At 38.2% G+C, this 18,834-nt stretch overlaps 2 protein-coding genes across 2 annotated transcripts; one reads left to right on the top strand and one right to left on the bottom strand.

Annotated features, from left to right (window-relative positions):
- The first annotated feature begins 1,278 nt into the window (after positions 1–1,278).
- rgs5a (regulator of G protein signaling 5a) lies at positions 1,279–8,145 on the top strand. Its single transcript, XM_076278628.1, has 5 exons — positions 1,279–1,416; positions 2,913–3,026; positions 3,825–3,886; positions 5,242–5,408; positions 6,058–8,145. Exons 1-5 carry the CDS (start codon positions 1,373–1,375, stop codon positions 6,217–6,219), a joined length of 549 nt encoding a protein of 182 aa, XP_076134743.1. The 5' UTR covers positions 1,279–1,372; the 3' UTR covers positions 6,220–8,145.
- A 3,512-nt stretch (positions 8,146–11,657) lies between these two features.
- rgs4 (regulator of G protein signaling 4) lies at positions 11,658–15,699 on the bottom strand. The gene is made up of 5 exons (XM_076278627.1): positions 15,584–15,699; positions 15,029–15,127; positions 14,484–14,545; positions 13,306–13,469; positions 11,658–13,126 (listed from the first exon to the last, which is right to left on the bottom strand). The coding sequence occupies exons 1-5, from the start codon at positions 15,625–15,627 to the stop codon at positions 12,878–12,880; spliced, it is 618 nt and encodes a 205-aa protein (XP_076134742.1). The 5' UTR covers positions 15,628–15,699; the 3' UTR covers positions 11,658–12,877.
- Positions 15,700–18,834: the final 3,135 nt, after the last annotated feature.

Below are 18,834 nucleotides of genomic sequence, written 5' to 3'. Positions count from 1 at the left end.
ACCTCACACTTTTCTCAGCCACAAGCACTACAGGAAGTGCCTAGTAGATAAAACATGGCTTTAGACAAAGGTTTGGTGGGTAAACTGTACCATAAGTGCACTTTGTCCTACCATCACTGCACATCTAGTACTCTCTCTTCTCTAACCGAGAGCAAGAGCTTTCATCATCCTCATCACCTTGTGTTTTTAAAAGTGGCCTCTCTCCCGTCTCTCTTCCTTGTGAAATGGTTATCACCCTGACGATCACACCTCTGGTTGTATGGTAACACAAAGACTCTCAGATGAAAACAGCCTGTTATCACCCTGTATTTTTGGACATAGAAGCACAGCCCCTCATATTGCACCTTCTACCTCCATACTAGAAAGGCCTTCAGTCCACATGGATGGATTTGATCAGCTGCAGCCTCCCTTTACAAATTAAAAGTTTGATCATTAGAAGAATCAGACTTAATCTCTTAATATTAAGAAGTGCTTTTATTTCCTTTTGTAGTCAACATTTGTGAAATTATATGTTCCTATATGGATGGATACTATGCATTACTGTAAAATATCACTGTACCAATGCTGAAATAATATTTTTCTAGATCTAATGCTTTAAAAAGATCCAACATTGACACATTGGGATTTCAACTAAAATTGATTTTATTGAGGCGTGAATTGATTAAGTGATTAGTTCTAAATGACATTTTAATGGTAATTGTTTGGTAATTTAGTGGTTCCAATCATTTTCTGATTGACCACATTTTTTATTGATCTTCCCAGACCACCATTATAGTCATTTACAAGGCATTGCATTTCGTTGTGATTATCTTTAAAAGGAACCTCCAATATTTCTGTCATAAATGGAGATTAACCCTCTATTGTGCATTTTGCTCAATCAAGATGCTCATAATATGCATGCATTTTTGTTCATACATAGGCAGATAGTACTCTCAAAAAGTGGCACAGATTTGATTTGCCCTTACAGTTCACAGTAAAAAAAGTGATGTGAGTTTTAAGAGTTGTACTGTATGGTTTATAGAGTTGTTTATTGTTGTAAATTTTAGGTGAAGTCCAAACATACTGTAGCTCTCAAGTTCTTCAAGTTCTTTTCCCTTTACATTATTTAAATGTTTTCCAACATGCTTTTATATAAATAGTAATGGATGACTGTACAGATGGCAACTTAACCGTTAACTCTTTTTAAGTTCCCTGTGCTTTATCACCACTGTTCAGTCTGGTAGATTCAGTGCACTGTTGTGTGGCAGAACAGCCTTTGATTGGTCCAGAGTTTCTGGACCATGGCCAAAGGACAGTCTCTATATAAACATGGAGAACCAGAGCTGCGCAAGGAATTCAAAAAGACCGGGGGGAACGGAACTTATCTTGGAAAATGTGTAAAGGATTAGCTGCCCTGCCCCAGACATGTCTGGTGAGGTGAGATCTCCATCTGATGACATTGATTTATACCATTTTTAAAGCCTTTTCTGTTTTTCCTGCTTGCTTGACGTCTTTTGCATTTACCTCCAACATCAAACATCCCTGATCCAAAATGTTGAAAATCGAGTTTGCTGTACAAAACAGAGAGGGGAGATTATTAAATATGTAGCGGGACTAGCATTTTTGGATTGTGAATACTGGCTTTAGAAAAGAAGTTCAGAAAGACTAAGAGAAGAGTTTTTTGTTACTGTATCAAAGCTGTTATCTGCTCTTTTAAATTTCAGTAAAGTACACAAAAGTTGGCAATGAACCTTGTTGGGTGGAATATCAACATGATAAAATCTAGCAAAACTTGATGTAACCGAGACATCTGTCTTTTTTGACCCATATTTTCTCTATCAGCTTGTGTTGATTCTCATTGCTCTATATGTTATACAGATCCAATGGTAACCCGTAACCAACTTCTCTCATATATAATGTCACCTTGAATCATTTTCATCTAAACAATTTCAGAGAAACATAATTGTTTGAGACAGAGTGCATTCTATTTGGTCCTGATCAAATTACTAAATGTTTAGAGCATGAGGCTTTATTTCTCAATAGTAACGTGAACCTGCACAAAGTGGTGGGGTATTCTGTTGTGTGCATGTTATTGTACCAATGCATCTAGAATGACGCACTTCAAAATGTATCATGCTTTGACATTTGCTAATGTGAATCAGCAGTGTTCTCTAAACAGTCATGAAATAGGAGAGCTTACAGTGACCTCACCGAGACAAATAAGTACTGAGCTTTAACACATGAGGGCTTATGTGCCACCCATGTGACCCTGGAAAGTAAATATGGGACAATACAGTTACACCTCATATAACTCTAGTAGAACAAATGTGTGATCTGTTTTGGATGTCTGATGAGGACACTTGATCATAAAAACATCTCAGAAAGCTTCCCATCATAATGATCTGAGAACTGATGTACATCTGAATATAAGTTATGCGAGAAGATAGTGTATGGAGGCAAAAGGTCAAGTACATGACAATCAAAAAAGTAATATCAATATGCCTATTTGTATTGGATTTATATTGATCCCATTGGATATGTACCTGTTCCTTTTGCAGCTGTATTTACTCACCCACTTTTGGATAAAAATGAACATTTGTCATAAATTAAATTAACATTAAAATTTAAATTAAACTGTTTTTTATATTATACTGTTTTGTTCTACATATTTTGTCAACTGTCATGCAGGCCTTTGTTATTCGGCGTTGATAAAGCACATAGCTGTAAGGTTTGTTTTAATATTGTTTTGTTTACTCATTAGATAGATAGATAGATAGATAGATAGATAGATAGATAGATAGATAGATAGATAGATAGATGCTTTATTGATCTCCAATGGGAAAATTCAAGACTTCATTAGTAAGAACTTTTAGGTGTTTAATGATGTTTTTGACACAACATGTTTAACATTTGATTTCTCCTTCACGATTAAGGGCTAAGGAGATCAAGAGTAAATTAGGAATCCTCCTCCAAAAGCCAGAAAATGCCATTGACCTGATTATCCCCTATCCTGAGAAACCAGAGAAGAAGCCAGAGAAGCTTCAGAGGTAAGCTACCACAGTTGATCCATCCCCTAATCCACACCCTAAAATCTGTGTAATTTTGAAGACATTCAATAACAAAGACCATATGATAGCAATTGTGACAGTGGTAACAGAGAAGAGTGTTATGGCTTCAGACAGGGGTGCTGCAAGGCAGTGGGGTGGTTGGGGCTAGGATGATTCCAAGGGCCCTTCACTGATAGGGGCCCCCACAGAACTTGAAAAGCATTATTATTATTATTAAGAGGTCTATACTATAAAGACTCCCCATCTATTTAAATGTATGAAAAGCATGTGTCCAACAACATGTGAGAAAGAGAGAGAGCGAGAGAGAGAGAGAGAGAGAGAGAGAGAGAGAGAGAGAGAGCTTTGTGTGGAGAGAAGGCCTGTAATGGAAAAGTGTGAGGGGAGTGTTTATACTGTAAATTGCATCCCAATTGACCGAAAAAGCATTGCTTACTGGCTGGTCCTCAGTTGGCTTGCGCAAGGGCTTACATAAGTTTTGCTCAGAGACATGGTTCTGAAGTGTTCCAACTATAAACATCAGTTAAATCTAAAGAATTTCCTTGGAGAGGCACTTGAAATGACATGGAACATTGCCATCGTAAATGAGATTACAGTGACAATTCCTTTAGCACAAAGAGGTGATTGATTGGATGGATTTTGTAACAAAAAAATACAAAAGTGGATTTTCCTTGCTATAATAAGATTGGCTGTGTAGTTGAGTTCTATGCATATGGTGGTCAAAAGTGACTTTTTGATTACAGTAGATTGATTGGTCAATTATGTTATTTTCACCACAAGACCCACCCCTGAAGAAGCTGCCCACTGGCGTGAATCTCTGGATCAGGTTCTGGCCAATGACTGTGAGTTTCCCTGAATGTTTTGTTTTCTAAAATCTAAAAGGACAAAAAAATATGAAGCCAAATTTAATCGAAAATTATGTGTTGTGCTTTCATTGATTATTTGTGCCAAAATTAAGAGCTGTATAAGGTAGACTTATACCTAATACCCATCTCTCACTGAGCCATTGTCAGTTAATGTACGACCTTAAAGTACATTACAATAAGTCTGTTAAACATTGCAAATACTGTAATGTGCAGTAATGTGGTTATACGATTTATAGTGGAGCTGGAAAAACTGTAACAAGTCAGAAGAGTGGCAAAGTCACTTTTCCCTGAATTTTCTGAAATTTTGCATATATTTCACAGCAATAATATCCCTCATGTCTCGTACATGCTTTATGTTAGCTGGGCAGAAAACTCAGCCCACCATGCGTAATATATATCCGTGTCAGAAAACTTACAACACTGATCCAGGTAGACTGATGAGCATGCATTTGTATGTGTAAACTGTTTTGCTCATCTTGGACAAAGTGTTTGCAGATGGAGGCAGGAGCTTTAAACTCAACTGTCCTACTTAGCTACCTTACCACAGCATAATATATTGGTGACTGTTTACTTTAGGCTATGGATTAACATGCTATAGTTGTTATGAATAATACATCACCTTCAGTTATATTAAGCCATAAGTACAGTAACATACTGCAGAAATTCATGATGCGTGAAGTAAGCTACAGTAATTTTCTAATAATTCATACTTGCAAACCAAATGTTTTCTTGTAATAATGGAATTTGATGGATAATAATCAGGAGAGTGTTACCATTTTATGTGTTGAATTTTGTAAATAACAGCAAACTTGCCAACAGTGTCGCGAGCGGCTCTGCGAGAGAACAGAGCCTCAGTAAGCTTAACCACAATGGATGGTTATATAAAAACAAAATAAAAGGCTGGCTCATAATGTGAGAGCCGATATTTTTTCAGCCCTCGATTACCAAATAGATGTGCTGCACATTTTTGACAAGCACAAACCACATAACATGAGGAAAACATAACAAGGGTCAACTCATTCTTTTGTCTAAGGGCAGCCTTCACTGATAGGTAATCACTGTTCACAAGGCTTTTGCTTTCAAAACAAACAGCCTCGCCTGCTAAATTGACTGTTTGGCAGATGTTTTTCTCATTATTTGGAAATGCGCAGCCCCTAGCTCTGTGAAATTGTGAGAGAGTTAAAAGCAAGCCACAAAATATAAATAATGCACCAGGCTCACGGATGCAATAATGTGTCCTGTGCCAGAATGTCCAACTCTGGCAGGTCTGTCTGGTCTGCGTGGAGGCTCACAGTTTGTACATATACTGTATTGTGGACTTTCCTCTACAGATGGTGTGGCCACTTTCAGGAACTTCCTGAGGTCTGAGTTCAGTGAGGAGAACATTGAGTTCTGGGTTGCTTGTGAGGACTTCAAGAAGACCAAGAACCCCATGAAGATGGCAAACAAGGCCCAAAAGATCTATGAGGACTTCATTCAGACTGGTGGACCTAAGGAGGTGGGTTGAAAGCAAATTAAATATTTTTGATGTTGCATCACACATTTAATTTTGATCCGTCGGGAATCCAAGCTAATTTTTTAATGGGAGGGTTCAGGGATGAGTGGTTGATATCACTGATGCTTCTCTCAGGATGCTTCGCAGGAAGAAAAATGAGCTCAGCACCACTGTAAAGCAGCCAACAGACCTCATTGTTCATATAAATGACTGAGTGATTATTAGGAGCTATCGTATTTCCTGCATTCTATTAAACTTTTTCTGGAGTCCTGAGAAATACTAACCATATTTTTTGGAGAGTCATCACCCCCAGAACTTATGTAAACATCAGTTTGGAGAAAACAAGTAAAACACCTGCCAAACGGTGTGTATTTCAGCTCTGCAGTCTATTTATGCTCAACCCAGAATGATATGTTCTTTCACCGAAATGCTTACAATAAGTCATGGCATTTTGTTAAAAATATGGGTGTAAGCATCTGTTTTGTGAAGTCATTGACTGGTTTTATAACCAGTAAGATAAATATTTAGCTAGATTTAACCACTCAATCATGGTAAGTTTATATACCTCGTTGTTTAATCGCAGTTTGTTTCAAGATTAGCAGTTCGATTTTCATAATTTAGTCATTACAATCCTCTCTGTTCTTCCTCTAAGGTGAACATTGATCATGTTACCAAAGACGTGACCCTGAGGAACCTCGTTGATCTGTCCCCTGCCACCTTTGAGCTTGCCCAGAGCCGCATCTTCACCCTGATGGAGAAGGATTCCTTTGGCCGGTTCCTGAGATCTGAGATGTACCAGGAGCTTCTGATCTAAAGCTCTGGCAGGGCTGCAGGGAGACCAAGTCAGGTTACTAAACCCAACAGATCTTACCTGACGACCAAAAAAGGCCCTTTTATAGAGTTTGGTTTTGAAAAGAAATCTGATCTATTCCTGTGAAGAAAGGAAGACAAAACGACAATGAAATGTTCTGGTACCATTTTGACTTCAGACAGATTTCACAATTGGGAAAGCACACCGGTGGGGACATTGTCTGATCATTAAATTATGCCTCTTAAATATTAAGCAAAACTGAATTCAGTTCTGAAATTGACCTTTTGTCTCCCTGCAGCCTACTAAAACCAGCTTGAAAAATCATTCAGAGGAGAACAGAAATAACACAAGATTGGATAAAATTGGTGTATTTGTGTTTAGATGATTTAACCCCAATTTTATTATTTTTTCCTGATTAAATGGGGCATTCAATACATATCCTGTAAATTCACATAAAGTCACTGCATCACTTATATGACAGTAGCATTTACTTTGTTGTCAGACCAGCCATTACCATTCACTAATGAAAACAAGATATTTCACATTCGCCCTTTTTCTCCAGAAACAGGAGAAGTGATTCACTTAAAATAGAAGAAGCCCCAAGAGATTACTATACTTTCATCATGAAGCTTTAAATTGAGAGTGGGAAGCAGGAAATGTCTTTTTTCAAAGGCAAGTTTAATATTCACAGAGCCATACAGTAAATAAAGATACCACCAGACAGACACATCGCACATCGCACACACACACACACACACACACACCACCACCAACAACATGAGTAATAAGTAACCTTGAAGAAAGCCTCTGGCCTTCGAAAAGCCACTCTGGGAACAGAGAAGAGAGATTTGTGTTTAGCACCTAGTGCCGCACTGCAAGTTGCTGAGATGGGAATATCAAGTAGGAACCAATCTTGACAGAGAACTGGGTAGATTTCAAAACAGGCTGACATTTTGGTCCTCAGGAAACATTTGGCCATATATTCCAACATAGTCCTATTTATTTTCTACTGATACTATACTAAATCAACTGTGCCTATGGTGTCGTTTCCTGTTTCTCCCTTAACTCTTCAATACCATATGTAACTGATTTTTCTTTTGGAACGTACTAAAGCCTTAGCCTGAATTCTAAAATCTTTCTGTTAGCACAATCCAGAATAATTCTCCTGATTAAGAGGATTTCAAGCATGCATCAGGGCGTAATCAAACATTATAAAACTCTATTATATGCTCAGTATGTTTACGATGATATGTATGTGGTCTCTTTATACAATATCCAAAGTATTTCACAATATATTATATATCCTTAGCACTTTACACTTTATCTTAAGTCCTTATTATTTGCCTACTCACTTTTGATTGAAATGGAACTCTGCTGGCCACGAGTTCACAATTTGGACTGTTTCAAACCTTTCAAAAAGGAAGTACCAAGCCCATGGGAATGCCTCCCCACTGATATTTCCACTTTAAAGATAATTCATTTTGATTAATTTGACCATATAGAGTGAATTCACCATTCCAAGTATGAATGCAAGTGTTACTTTCCCTCAAAATAAACTTTTTTCATATTTACAGTCAATGCATAAAATTGCATCAAATGAATTTTCAACATTTTGATTATTTCATTTGATGAAGATGGCAAAAAATAACAAATAATGAGGACTTAATTTGTGCTAATCACCTTATATTTGACGTAGAATGTGCATGTATTTTGTGTAGCCAACCATATATATATAAAATGCATCAATACATTAAATATCTGAGGATGTATTTATTTTTCTATGTAAATAGCTATGGTATTGAGGAATTAAATTCTAAGTTATTCAATAATACAGCGCTTTATTCACTATTGTCTGAGGATGAATCCATCCCAGAACAACGTGGCAAGATCATGTCATTCTTTCACTGTCATAAATGCAAAAATAATATACATTTTGATTTGTCACTTATTCTGTGTCAAGCATTTGGATATCTACTGGTAAAATGTACAATTTGGGGGTTTCATTGCAGATGAACAGAATATTCGATGTAATGGATTTACATATCTGAGAACTGACCGTGAAATTATATTTACTTTCTTTGTTTTGTTGGTGGCTTACAGCTCCTAAAAGGGTGACGGAGGCCTAGTGGATGGCACTGTTCCACATTCTCCTAGGTTATTTTTGTCTTTCCAAACAACTGCTTCAGGTGTTTTCAAGCGATGAGCGAGAGGGAAGAGAGAAGAGAGCGGGTGAGAGAAAAGACAGAATGAATGCATGAGGATGTGTGCGGAGGAGTGAGCAGAAACAGATGGACGATGGAGATGTTGCCAACACAAACACTGTTTGAGGCTCACATGCTCACATGCAGCACTCTACTGCTTCCTATGAATAGCCCATAAAAAGCTGGGCGACCCAAGGGGATGAGTGAAGCTAACAGACATGCGGTGGCTTTCCAGCGAGATATTTCAATATGCCTGCATTTTTTTTTTCGACGTGAAGAACCTGTGTGTCTGTGTGAGGTGACCAGTGAGGTTCTCTTTTTGGCTGCATCAAATGAACCCATAAGAATGTACAGTGTGCATTTTAACATGAGTGTGTGAAAAAAATCATGTAGTTTTGATGTTTAGCCTATTTGTCTTTTACCCTTTTTTGGTCAATTCTACTTTGAGACAAAGTAACTCTGAAATAAGAAATGGTCTCCACATGTTTTTCCTTTGACAGGCACTGCCTGCTGGAGGCAATTCAGCCATGCACTTTGAAGTGTGTTTTTCTTAGACCTGTGTTTAATAACCCAGATAATGAGCTCTGTCTTGCTTGACTTTGCCATGGATCATGTCTTACTTTACCAAACATTTGTCACAGTGCAAACTACACTTGAGTTGAGTAATGCTCTCACTGGGCTCCAGAGGGAACCGTTTGCATGATAGCGCTTAGCCAGCTCATCAAGTTTCCCTGTGACTAAAGGACAAAAATCTTTCCCAATAATTCCCGAGAAACCACAAACACACACAGACAGCAAGCAGTGGGAAGATAAGCACTCGTACATGCCTAGTACATTCGGTCATTTGTGTTGAATGAGCAGTTAGTGTGGTCTTGTGGGACATACGCTCCAGACTACTTTGCCTCATTTACATTTTTTAAACACTACCACCAGGGCATTCATTCCTCACATTCTAAATAAAGATCACCAAGATTGATAGGTATAATAAAAAAATCTTTTAGCATTTATTTCTTCTTTTTTTTTTGCCAGGTCTTGAAAGCCAGAGGAGCTGGACAGTATATTGCAAGGGTCAGGAGGGTTAATGCACTGGGACTCTCAGTACTCATTTGGCTCCGTTTGAAAGATTACATGACTCAGTGCATTCTCTCCCTCATTGACAATGGTTCTAAGGTCAGGCTTGATAATGCTTGTTTGGAATTTTCTCATGACTACATAAAGGAGTTCTGGGAGATGAAAGCACTACAAAGCATGGAAAATAACATTACAGTAGAGCTTTATATTAAAAGAAATAAAAAACAGATCAAACAGTAGGTTGATATTATTAGAATTCATAATATTATGTTCGATTGATTGATCAAATTCAAAACCATGTTTGTAATTCTTGAGCATGTGTGTGTATGTATGCACGTGTGTCTGCACATGTGTACATTAAAAAGGCTCCCTCCCTCAAACAATAATAACCAGCCCACAGCCAAGCCGCAGGATTGAATTTAATACCATCAGGCCTTCTGCTGAGGTCTAATGACCAGGCCTAACTCCCCCAGCAAAGCGCTGATGAAACGAGATGGGCAGAACAGAGGCACAGATAAAGTGTTTAGCCAATTGGAGGGAAGAACAGGGTGTTCTGGCAAAGCTTCATTTTAACCGCAAATTTGAAGGGCTGTTTTTATCTGTTCTGTTGAGTCAGCCATGGACTCACATACATTATTAGCTTTTGCCTTCTCTCTGTACAACTACACACTGCTGAGGAAATGGCTAAATGCCATCATTTTGATTCAGTGCCTACACCTTGTGACATTAAATATTTACAATGACCTTACAGCGATGTTTCCATGTGTGGATAATGTTTCGATGTTTCCATCTGTGATAAATGAATAATAATATAACAAGGTAATAAGGTAATACACTTTTATGCATTCACACACTACAACAACATGTAAGTGTATGGGTGAGTGTGTCATGGTTTCTATGCATATTTTGTGAACATTACAAGAGATTAGAATCTCTCTTCTATGAATACTTCACATCTGCAACTCGAAGTGCCTCACAATTGACCCTGTAGCCCTCAAACAACACAATGGAAACTGGATAATAAGATTTTCAAGATATCAAATAGAATGAATGGCCTTTCTTATGCCTCAGTGGATGTACTGAGTGATATTTGAGGGGTACTACTACACCATATTGTCTATTCAAAAGCATTCAGCAACAAGCCACACATAGCTTGTTCCAACTTGTGCTTTTGAAATGCCCCTCTTTATCCACCCATCAATCAACACTCAAGTTTGACAAGCAACAGCTAAGACCCATTGTCTACTCTAGTAGGCTTGAGGCACACCGCACATAAAAGTGTTTGTTTTTTGGTGTGTATAAAATAATGAAGTTGGTACATGAGGTGTAGTCTTTCTCATAGTGTGTCATATTCATTTACATCATAGTGATTTACTAACGACTGTTTACTGAATTAAGCTATTAGTTAATGTTTAAGAGACTGAGAAAAAGAAAAAAATACAGTCTATGATACATGTGTTGTGGACACTGTAAACATGTAGCAAAGTTTTGGTGCTTATTCTTGATTCTTCTAGGTTTACTTTAAGGTAAGTTGAGGGAATTTATTTGTAAAATGTTCAAAAATCCATACAGCATACAAAAGCCCCAATAAAGCCCTGGGCCCTCAGAATATTTCAGGATTCTCTAATCTCTACCATCCCACACACCTTTCTCTAAAACGATTAGTTCTGGTCTTTGATTATGATTGGCTAAATTGTATTCAAAGTCATTGTAAAACACTCTGCAGCCCTTCACGCTGAAGTCATTGAATTCTATATCACTGCAATTATGATCAATATAACAGTGCATGTGAGACATTCCATTTGTAACAGCAAGCCACGTTAGCAACCAACCACCATAAGCTTTGTAAAGTTTTGATGGACAGAGCACGGTGGGAAAAATGGATTAAAAAGACCAGACAAGTGATTTTTCTCTAACATCCAACCATGTGTGTATTCTATTGATATGTAGTATAAGGTAATGGGTACGGTGGCATTTAAGGTCATTTGTCACTGACCTGGAAAATGTCCCTCTTTTTCACAGCCTAATATTGACAGTCATAAATCGGCCAGGTATAAATCACTAGAACCTTCTTGGGGCGTACTGCTTAAGTTTATGGTCAGAAAAGCAGAATCAACCAACTCAAAGTGCCAATAAACAATGTTTGACGAATAAAATGGAAATATGCCATTGACGCACCTGGAATTTAATTCAGTGTGATCAGAAAATGTCCAGAGGATTTTTCTTGTAAATGTATGTACAGTACAAAATGACAAACTATACCAACATGGAATTTTTTTTTTTTTTTAAATACAACAAGAAATGTAAGTGAACACATCTTGGTTAAACACACATAATATATAACACAATAAATATAATTTAACTATTCATTTATTAACTTGAGGCAGAGATATTTTTTTATAAGATGTAACATTCATTAATCAAAAGTGTTTGAGATCTCAGACTTGCCCTCAACAAATTTCAATATGATAACATCAATGTATTTATATAGCCTAGGTGACACAACTGAAATCACTACAATTTAGCATCATTACTTCATTACATGATTTGGCATGCATGTCCACAAAAATGCAAATTTTTTCACGTATATATCAGCACTCAGATATGTCTTTTTCTCAATAACTTAGCTACAAAGGCATGGCATCATAGGTAGCTGACATCAATACAACAATTGATATCAGAATGCGAAGACATCATAAAATCAAGATTCACAGTAGGCTAATTTACCATATAATTTTCTGTCTAATACATTCACTAACAAATTCAGTACAGGCATTTTTTTTTTATGTTAGTGAATATATGTAACAGTAATTCTCTTGTAAACCACAACTTTGTCAAGTTATTTAGTTGCTACCTCTGTGCATGCAGGGAAATTGGAAACTAAATGTTTTAACTGACTCTTCCAAATCTCTGTTTAGAAAATTTAAATCAGTGAGGTAGTTAAAAGTCAATGGCTTAAAGACTTTAAAACATATTTTAATCATGTTTTGTGGAAGTTTGATAAGGCATTATCTACAGCTATTTGCACAACTCTCATGGCCATGTTAAAGGATCCTGTCAGGGGACAAAGACCAGAATTCATTAACTCGTAATTGATAAAGAAGTCGGATTCAGCATATAAGCCTTCAGATACAGATTAGACTAAGGATGGGTGACATTTTGCAGCTAAGTCACTTGTTTGAATCCTCACTTCACCGAGGATTTAATCCCTATTCTACAGTACACTATTCATTTTACTCCACTTTTAGTTCACTTTCAGTTTCGATGAAAGAAATGTGACCTCCACTATCAGTAACATACTGTGCACACAACATCAATACTCTATGTTCTGGGCGCGTAGCTGTCTAAGACGGGAAATAACCAATCAGTCAAGCTATTAGTTCTGAGGACTAAGCACAGAAAGGCAGGAGATGGCTACTGTTAGAAAGGTTTCTCTTCACACCTCTGTCCAGGCCACAGCGTGTGCTGCCAACAGGGCTCTGGGACAGTTCCAGGAACAGTTTTGACTTCAGAAAGCGCCGGTATGAGTCTTTCTCCATCAGGTGTATAATTTTACTCTGGGCCTCATCAAAACAGGTGACATCAGCACTCAACAAGTTTCTTCTGGTCTTCTCTCGAGTTGCTGAGTCCAAATTGACCTGAGAAACAGTTAAGAGATTTATTTCACTCAAAAGGCTTTTTATTTTGTTCACTCTATTTGTCATATTTCCAAATATTTACAACTTAGAAATAAGTAGTAACTAAGTATTACATCATCAATATACGGTCATTAATGGTAAATACATATCCAGAACTGCTTTTTCAATATGATCTTTACCTCATTTGGGGAGTCCATCTCCACATATTGATTAAATATCTGTGAGGCTTTTACAGGCCTTTTGTCTGCGGAGGTTTTCTTGTAGTCTTCACAGGCGCTCCAGAACTGAATGTTCTCCTCGCTGAATTCAGACTTCAGAAAGGCTGTGAAAGCCGCCTGGCCCGCTAAAAAAGGTAAATAATTTAATTTTATTACATGGAGGGAAATTTGAGAATGAAGCCATACACACTGGCAGTTTACACATTATTGTGCAACTAATGCCCTAGTATGTGAAATGAAAGCGCAGGTTGCAACACGGGATAGTTTTTCAAACACATGCTTCTGAATTCATTTCTATTTCATACAATCACATGACATTTGGGCTGCCTCTACAGAGTGAAATTCCTGAGACATCACATGATGAGCTACAAGTCAACCCCAAACTGTTCCCTTCCCTGGGTTGCACCAGTGTTTAGACACGCGGGACATGGGGTTTGGGGTGTGCGGGGTTGGGCTGAGTTTAGAGGAAGGCCTAAACAGTGGTCAGAGCCACGTCTCAGGGGGATTTCTCTGAAGGCCATTGCTCCACAGCTCCATACCCTTTGCGGCTGACGCTCAAGGGGCCACCAAAGCGGAGCAGCTGGCCCTGTTAAGGCCACCCAGAGCAGCCAGACGACACGTAGCGCACGTCCGGGGGCCATGAGAACGCAGGCCAGAGTGGGGGGAGGTGGGAGGTATGTGTGTGTGTGTGTGTGTGGGGGGGGGGGGGGTCAGCCTCTAGACTATACAAATGGATTGCTTTTAAACAACATACATGAGTCAGATTAGTGGGAACCGAAGGGCAGACCACGGCTACCACACTGTCTGACAAATAAAAAAAGTCTCCGTGCCATCTGGGGAAAACGAAATAGTAAATAATCTCCATTCCAAATAAAATGTTTTTGTTAAAAACAAAAACAATACAACTAAAACAAAATACTCCATTTTGGAGGAGCTATCTGTTTTGTTTTTTTGTACCCTTAGACAGACCTGAAAGGCCCTGATTGATTGTTCTTCTTGGATCAATTAAAAGACCATCTTTGAAGTCACGTGTCTCTCAGGATGATAGACTTTTGTTACACCAAAAAGCACTTCACATAACTGAAGTGCTTTTTGAATTGATAATTGAATTTGTCTTCACACTCACACCTAATACTTACCTTCATTATTGATCACATTGTTGAAGGATGACTTCCATTTCTCAACATCAACAGATTCGACACTGAAGAGACAAAAACAATCACTCTATAGCATTACTCTATAGCCCCAATGTGAGCTCAGTATCATAATACTCCCCAGCCCATGCAAGAAACTCTCCAGGTCATTCAGAGCAGCTTAACTAGAGTGGTTGGTAGTGTAGTTGTTAAGGACCTGGGTTAGCATGCAGTAGCCTGAAAGTTGTGGGCTCAATTCCTGGCTTCAATTCCCACCGTTGAGCCCTTGAGCAAGGCACTTAACCCCAAGTTGCTCCGGAGACAATGTAATGTAATATAGTTGACATATAGTAAGTATAGTAAGTCACCTTGGACAACAGTATGTGCTAAATGTAACTATAAACTACATCACGTTGACTTTTAAAATGCAATTACAGCAATGCATAATGTACTATAAGACCGACACTATTGAGTCAAAGCATATTCATTATCATGTTCGCCTAGGAAGTGCGCTGTTGTGGCATGTCGCCTGCCTCACTCTTCTCTCTTACCATTTCACCTCTGGTGCCTTTTCCTTCAGTGCTTTCTGGTCAGGTGGAGGGTCCGGTTTTTGAAGAAGGAACCCAATGCGATGTTTTATGTCCTTGGCACTGCAGGAAGGAAGAGAGAGAGGGAATGTTTTACTCTGTCATTTTACTCTGTCAGCAATCATTTAAAACAGATGAATATTAACCAAATTAACAAAAATTATTATGAATACGATTACATCTCCATGTTGTTATGAAAAGAGAAATGTCAATATTACATAAACTGGATTCCTGTTACCAAGTATCTTGTATATATATATATATATATATATATATATATATATACATGAGCATACATTCAATGAGAAGACTTGTGGTCTGTTTCTTTTGTGTCATATGTTTCATATTTATGTGTATTTATTTAAATTATGATACTTAACATAAATAAATGCTATTAATGCAAATCATCATATTCCTTGAAGTAATCAGTATCTATATAATCTGAAACGTCAGTAATAACAAACAATCTTTTCATTTGACTATAGGTCTGTACCAAAACAGACAAAATCGTGCCCCTACCTTTTCAAGCAGGTTGCGGGCAAAGCCGCAAGACCTTTACACATAGTTGCGGTGGTGAGTACAGATCCGACAGAGAGAGAGTGTGTCTTCAGCACAGAGTGCAATCCTCATACAGTGTCAGTGCAGCCTTCCGCTCTGCCTGTGCTTTTATATGACCGGAGTCCTGACAGCAGGGGAACCGGCCAATCACTGTGGAACAAGGATATCTGCTGTCAACAGGCTTGGTACAAAAGAGAATGTGTGGAGAGGAAGGAAACCATAATAATGGCGCGCAACCCCTATTATGGTAAAAGTACACCTGGGGGTATTGTGAGTGCTTTTTAGGACACCACCGGAGCCACCTGTATGACAAAGCATCCTTGAAATGTCCTCAGGATCGAATAAAAAACAAGCAGCGTGAAGACAAATACTTTTGTGATAAATTAATACACATACAAGGGGACTCTCCATTCAGCACTGATATGACATGATGATTAGTCTCAGAGTCATGCATTGCATAGTTGCCATTTAGCATAATTTATGCCATATATAGTTATATGTATAGGCCATGTAAGGATATATTGTATGTGCGCATATGCAATCTGTATCAAAGGTGCGCATGCAGTGAATGTGCAGGATAGCAAGAGGGAAACAGCTTGGTTCCACTTAAGAATGAAGCAAAGAGCAAGCTAAAACAGAGACACATAATCACATCTGTGCAGTATCTTGAGACATTGTTTACATTGCAGAGTGTATTGCAGTGTCATGTGGATTTCATTTTAATTACATGTTTTATCAGTGTTCATTTTGTAGAGACCTGCAAATGGAAAAAGCATGTAGACTCATGTATTATGTGGGCCCAGCTTTGTGTGGGTCACAGTATGTGAAATCAAGCATGCTGCATTACTTCAAAATAGTATTAGATATAGCTAAAAAATTTGAAAAGATGAGACACCTTATCAATTGTTTTTTTCCTCCTTGGGTCTGGAAATGGCAATGCGCCGATAGAACTGTGGATGTATGTTGCCCTATGTTAATAACACATGTAACACAAGTGTGCGACTTGATGTTATGTAATGCCAGAAGCTGCTTCTTGATGCTTCCTAATGGGAGGGGACAAAATACTCATATATTCAGTGTCATTTTGCTTTTTTGTTTTTAATCAAATGCATCAGGGGAAGTATTCTACCCAGCAGTATTTCTTATGGGTTTCTTGAAAGACAGTTTTATACTAACTGACAGTTATAGTCTTATGTTCCGTTTTTTCTACAGTGCCTCATTCCCCCATACATACAGTATTAAGCCATTAATCACAACACCAACAAATCATGAGTTAGCAAGCATCAGGTTTAATCTGATTTCTGTGTTGTTTTAGAGGTAGAGGAAGGTCATCCAGAAATGAAATTACTTTTTCACAGCCTGGTCACCCAGCAACTGAGCCTAGAATCATTTGAATGCGTCACGATTGTTTGTTCTCATTGTCAAAATCAAATGTTTAATTTAACTATTTTTTTTTGTGTCATCACCTGCATGAGGCATTATGAAAATAAGGAATATATTTGCTGTTTCTATGTGCTTTTTGTTTTTCAAATCCAAAGGTTGCTCCTCTATATTTGCCTTTGAGTTATAACGGCAACCTGTCAAACAATTCACCTGCACTTAGAAGCTAAGTGCTCGGAGAGAGCACTTTCGGAAGAAGGTGCTCATTCATTTTACGATATGTGTGTCACTAATAGTCCTGGATGTATGCAGTGCCTGCTTCTGTTAATCTCACTCAAAATGTGAAGTTGAAAACATGACCAGACATTAAATCTTATTATTTATCATTAGCTGATCATTTGAAGCATTGTCTGCCTTCGGCTTGATAATAGTCTGCCATAGCTAACACAGCTCTGAAAGGCTCTCTCAATTCTTTTAAGATACAAAAACGTATAACAACTAGATGTACCGCATAGCGGTACAAAATATGACCGCTGCTCAGTCCTGTACATCCATTCCGCGAAAATAAATCATATTAATGAATTTGTCTCCATCTTCTACTCCATCCCCCACTCTTGAAACTTTTGTGTATGCTTGTTTGGAATATGTGTTTGCAGGCCGCACACAAAGTAGCCTACTGGCGCTGCAAAGGTGAATAGATTTGTAGCACTTGCCAAAAAATTTGTAGCATTGTTATAAAACCTTTAAAATCTCTAAACAATCACAAGTAGGGCAGTTCATCACAGTCCATCCATTGCAACTGGACTGATGAAAGGTACACCTGTAGGCTACATTGTATTTGGGAAAAGCAGAAGGTAGCAGCATAGTGTATTTATTTATTTATTTATTATTAAACAAAACAATCCCTGTCAGTTCCATGCAGTTTTCAACAGCTATCAAGAAGAGAGGTCATGTCATGGATTTTTGTGAATGTTTCTTCTTCTACATATGCATAAGTTTAGTCATCTAGTTCATATGATATTCAGCTTTACAAAATGCAGTTTTACCCAGTGGTGCAAAAAACTGACTTGTCCAAAAGGGCCTTCATGAAATGCGTTGCTAGACTGTTCATACACATTTTAACGGGCCAAGTTGAAGAGCTACTGTCCGTTATTGTTCGTGCAAATAATAGGCTGATTCATGTTCCCTTGCATTTTGCAACTATGAGGTCCATGGTTAGTCTGGCTTTTGACCAAGCTCAATGTTTTAAGAAATCGAAAAAGAAATCGCCGGCAGATCAGGCTGAGTTCACCCAGCCGAGTCCATGGTAGGCGCCCAATAGATATATTGTTTAATTTTGCGATTGAGATATCCACGCACTGGCGCCCCCCCTGTGACGTGTTCGCCCCCCGGTTTCAGAGCTATTCTAAATGCAAAAATGCATAGAGGGAGTTATGACAAAACCGTGACTGTTAACAAACTATAAGCTATATAAGGTATGCCCTATGCTAGGCCTATTACACAACATAAATTGTCACTAGGCTATGCTGGCGACCCAAATAAAATCTCCTTTGGGAACCAATGGCTTACATTATCAAGCGGACTTAAGCTGCCACCTCTTGGCGAAAAGTTAATAGTTTTGCATATCAGTAGTAGCCTAATACATTTCACGCAGCTGTGTGAATCACAGAAAGCGTGAATGAAGTGGACACTTCTAAATGGAACCCAACCCACTGTACAGTAGCTCAAGGTCTGTGGCTAAAGCAGCCATAATGAAAGCGTTATCATTGTTTGGATACTTTACACACACGTGTTATTTAATCGCATAGACTACAACTACCAAGCTGGAATCA

The sequence above is a fragment of the Alosa pseudoharengus genome, unplaced genomic scaffold (genome assembly GCF_046254945.1).
Source record: "Alosa pseudoharengus isolate Yale_2024_CS ecotype anadromous, Long Island Sound unplaced genomic scaffold, YU_APseudo_1.1 YU_APseudo_1.1_scf_11, whole genome shotgun sequence".
Taxonomy (NCBI): domain Eukaryota; kingdom Metazoa; phylum Chordata; class Actinopteri; order Clupeiformes; family Clupeidae; genus Alosa; species Alosa pseudoharengus.
The sequence above is the reverse complement of the archived record's forward strand: the minus strand, read 5'-3'. Positions and strand labels throughout refer to the sequence as shown.

Coding starts and splice junctions, on each gene's coding strand:
- rgs4 (XM_076278627.1), bottom strand. CDS start 15,627: ATGTGTAAAGGTCTTGCGGCTTTGCCCGCAACCTGCTTGAAAAG. Junction 13,470..14,483: donor CAATGTGATCAATAATGAAG/GTAAGTATTAGG, acceptor TACCTTTTTTAG/CGGGCCAGGCGGCTTTCACA. Junction 13,127..13,305: donor AGATGGACTCCCCAAATGAG/GTAAAGATCATA, acceptor ACTGTTTCTCAG/GTCAATTTGGACTCAGCAAC.
- rgs5a (XM_076278628.1), top strand. CDS start 1,373: ATGTGTAAAGGATTAGCTGCCCTGCCCCAGACATGTCTGGTGAG. Junction 1,417..2,912: donor CCCCAGACATGTCTGGTGAG/GTGAGATCTCCA, acceptor TTCACGATTAAG/GGCTAAGGAGATCAAGAGTA. Junction 3,027..3,824: donor AAGCCAGAGAAGCTTCAGAG/GTAAGCTACCAC, acceptor TTTCACCACAAG/ACCCACCCCTGAAGAAGCTG.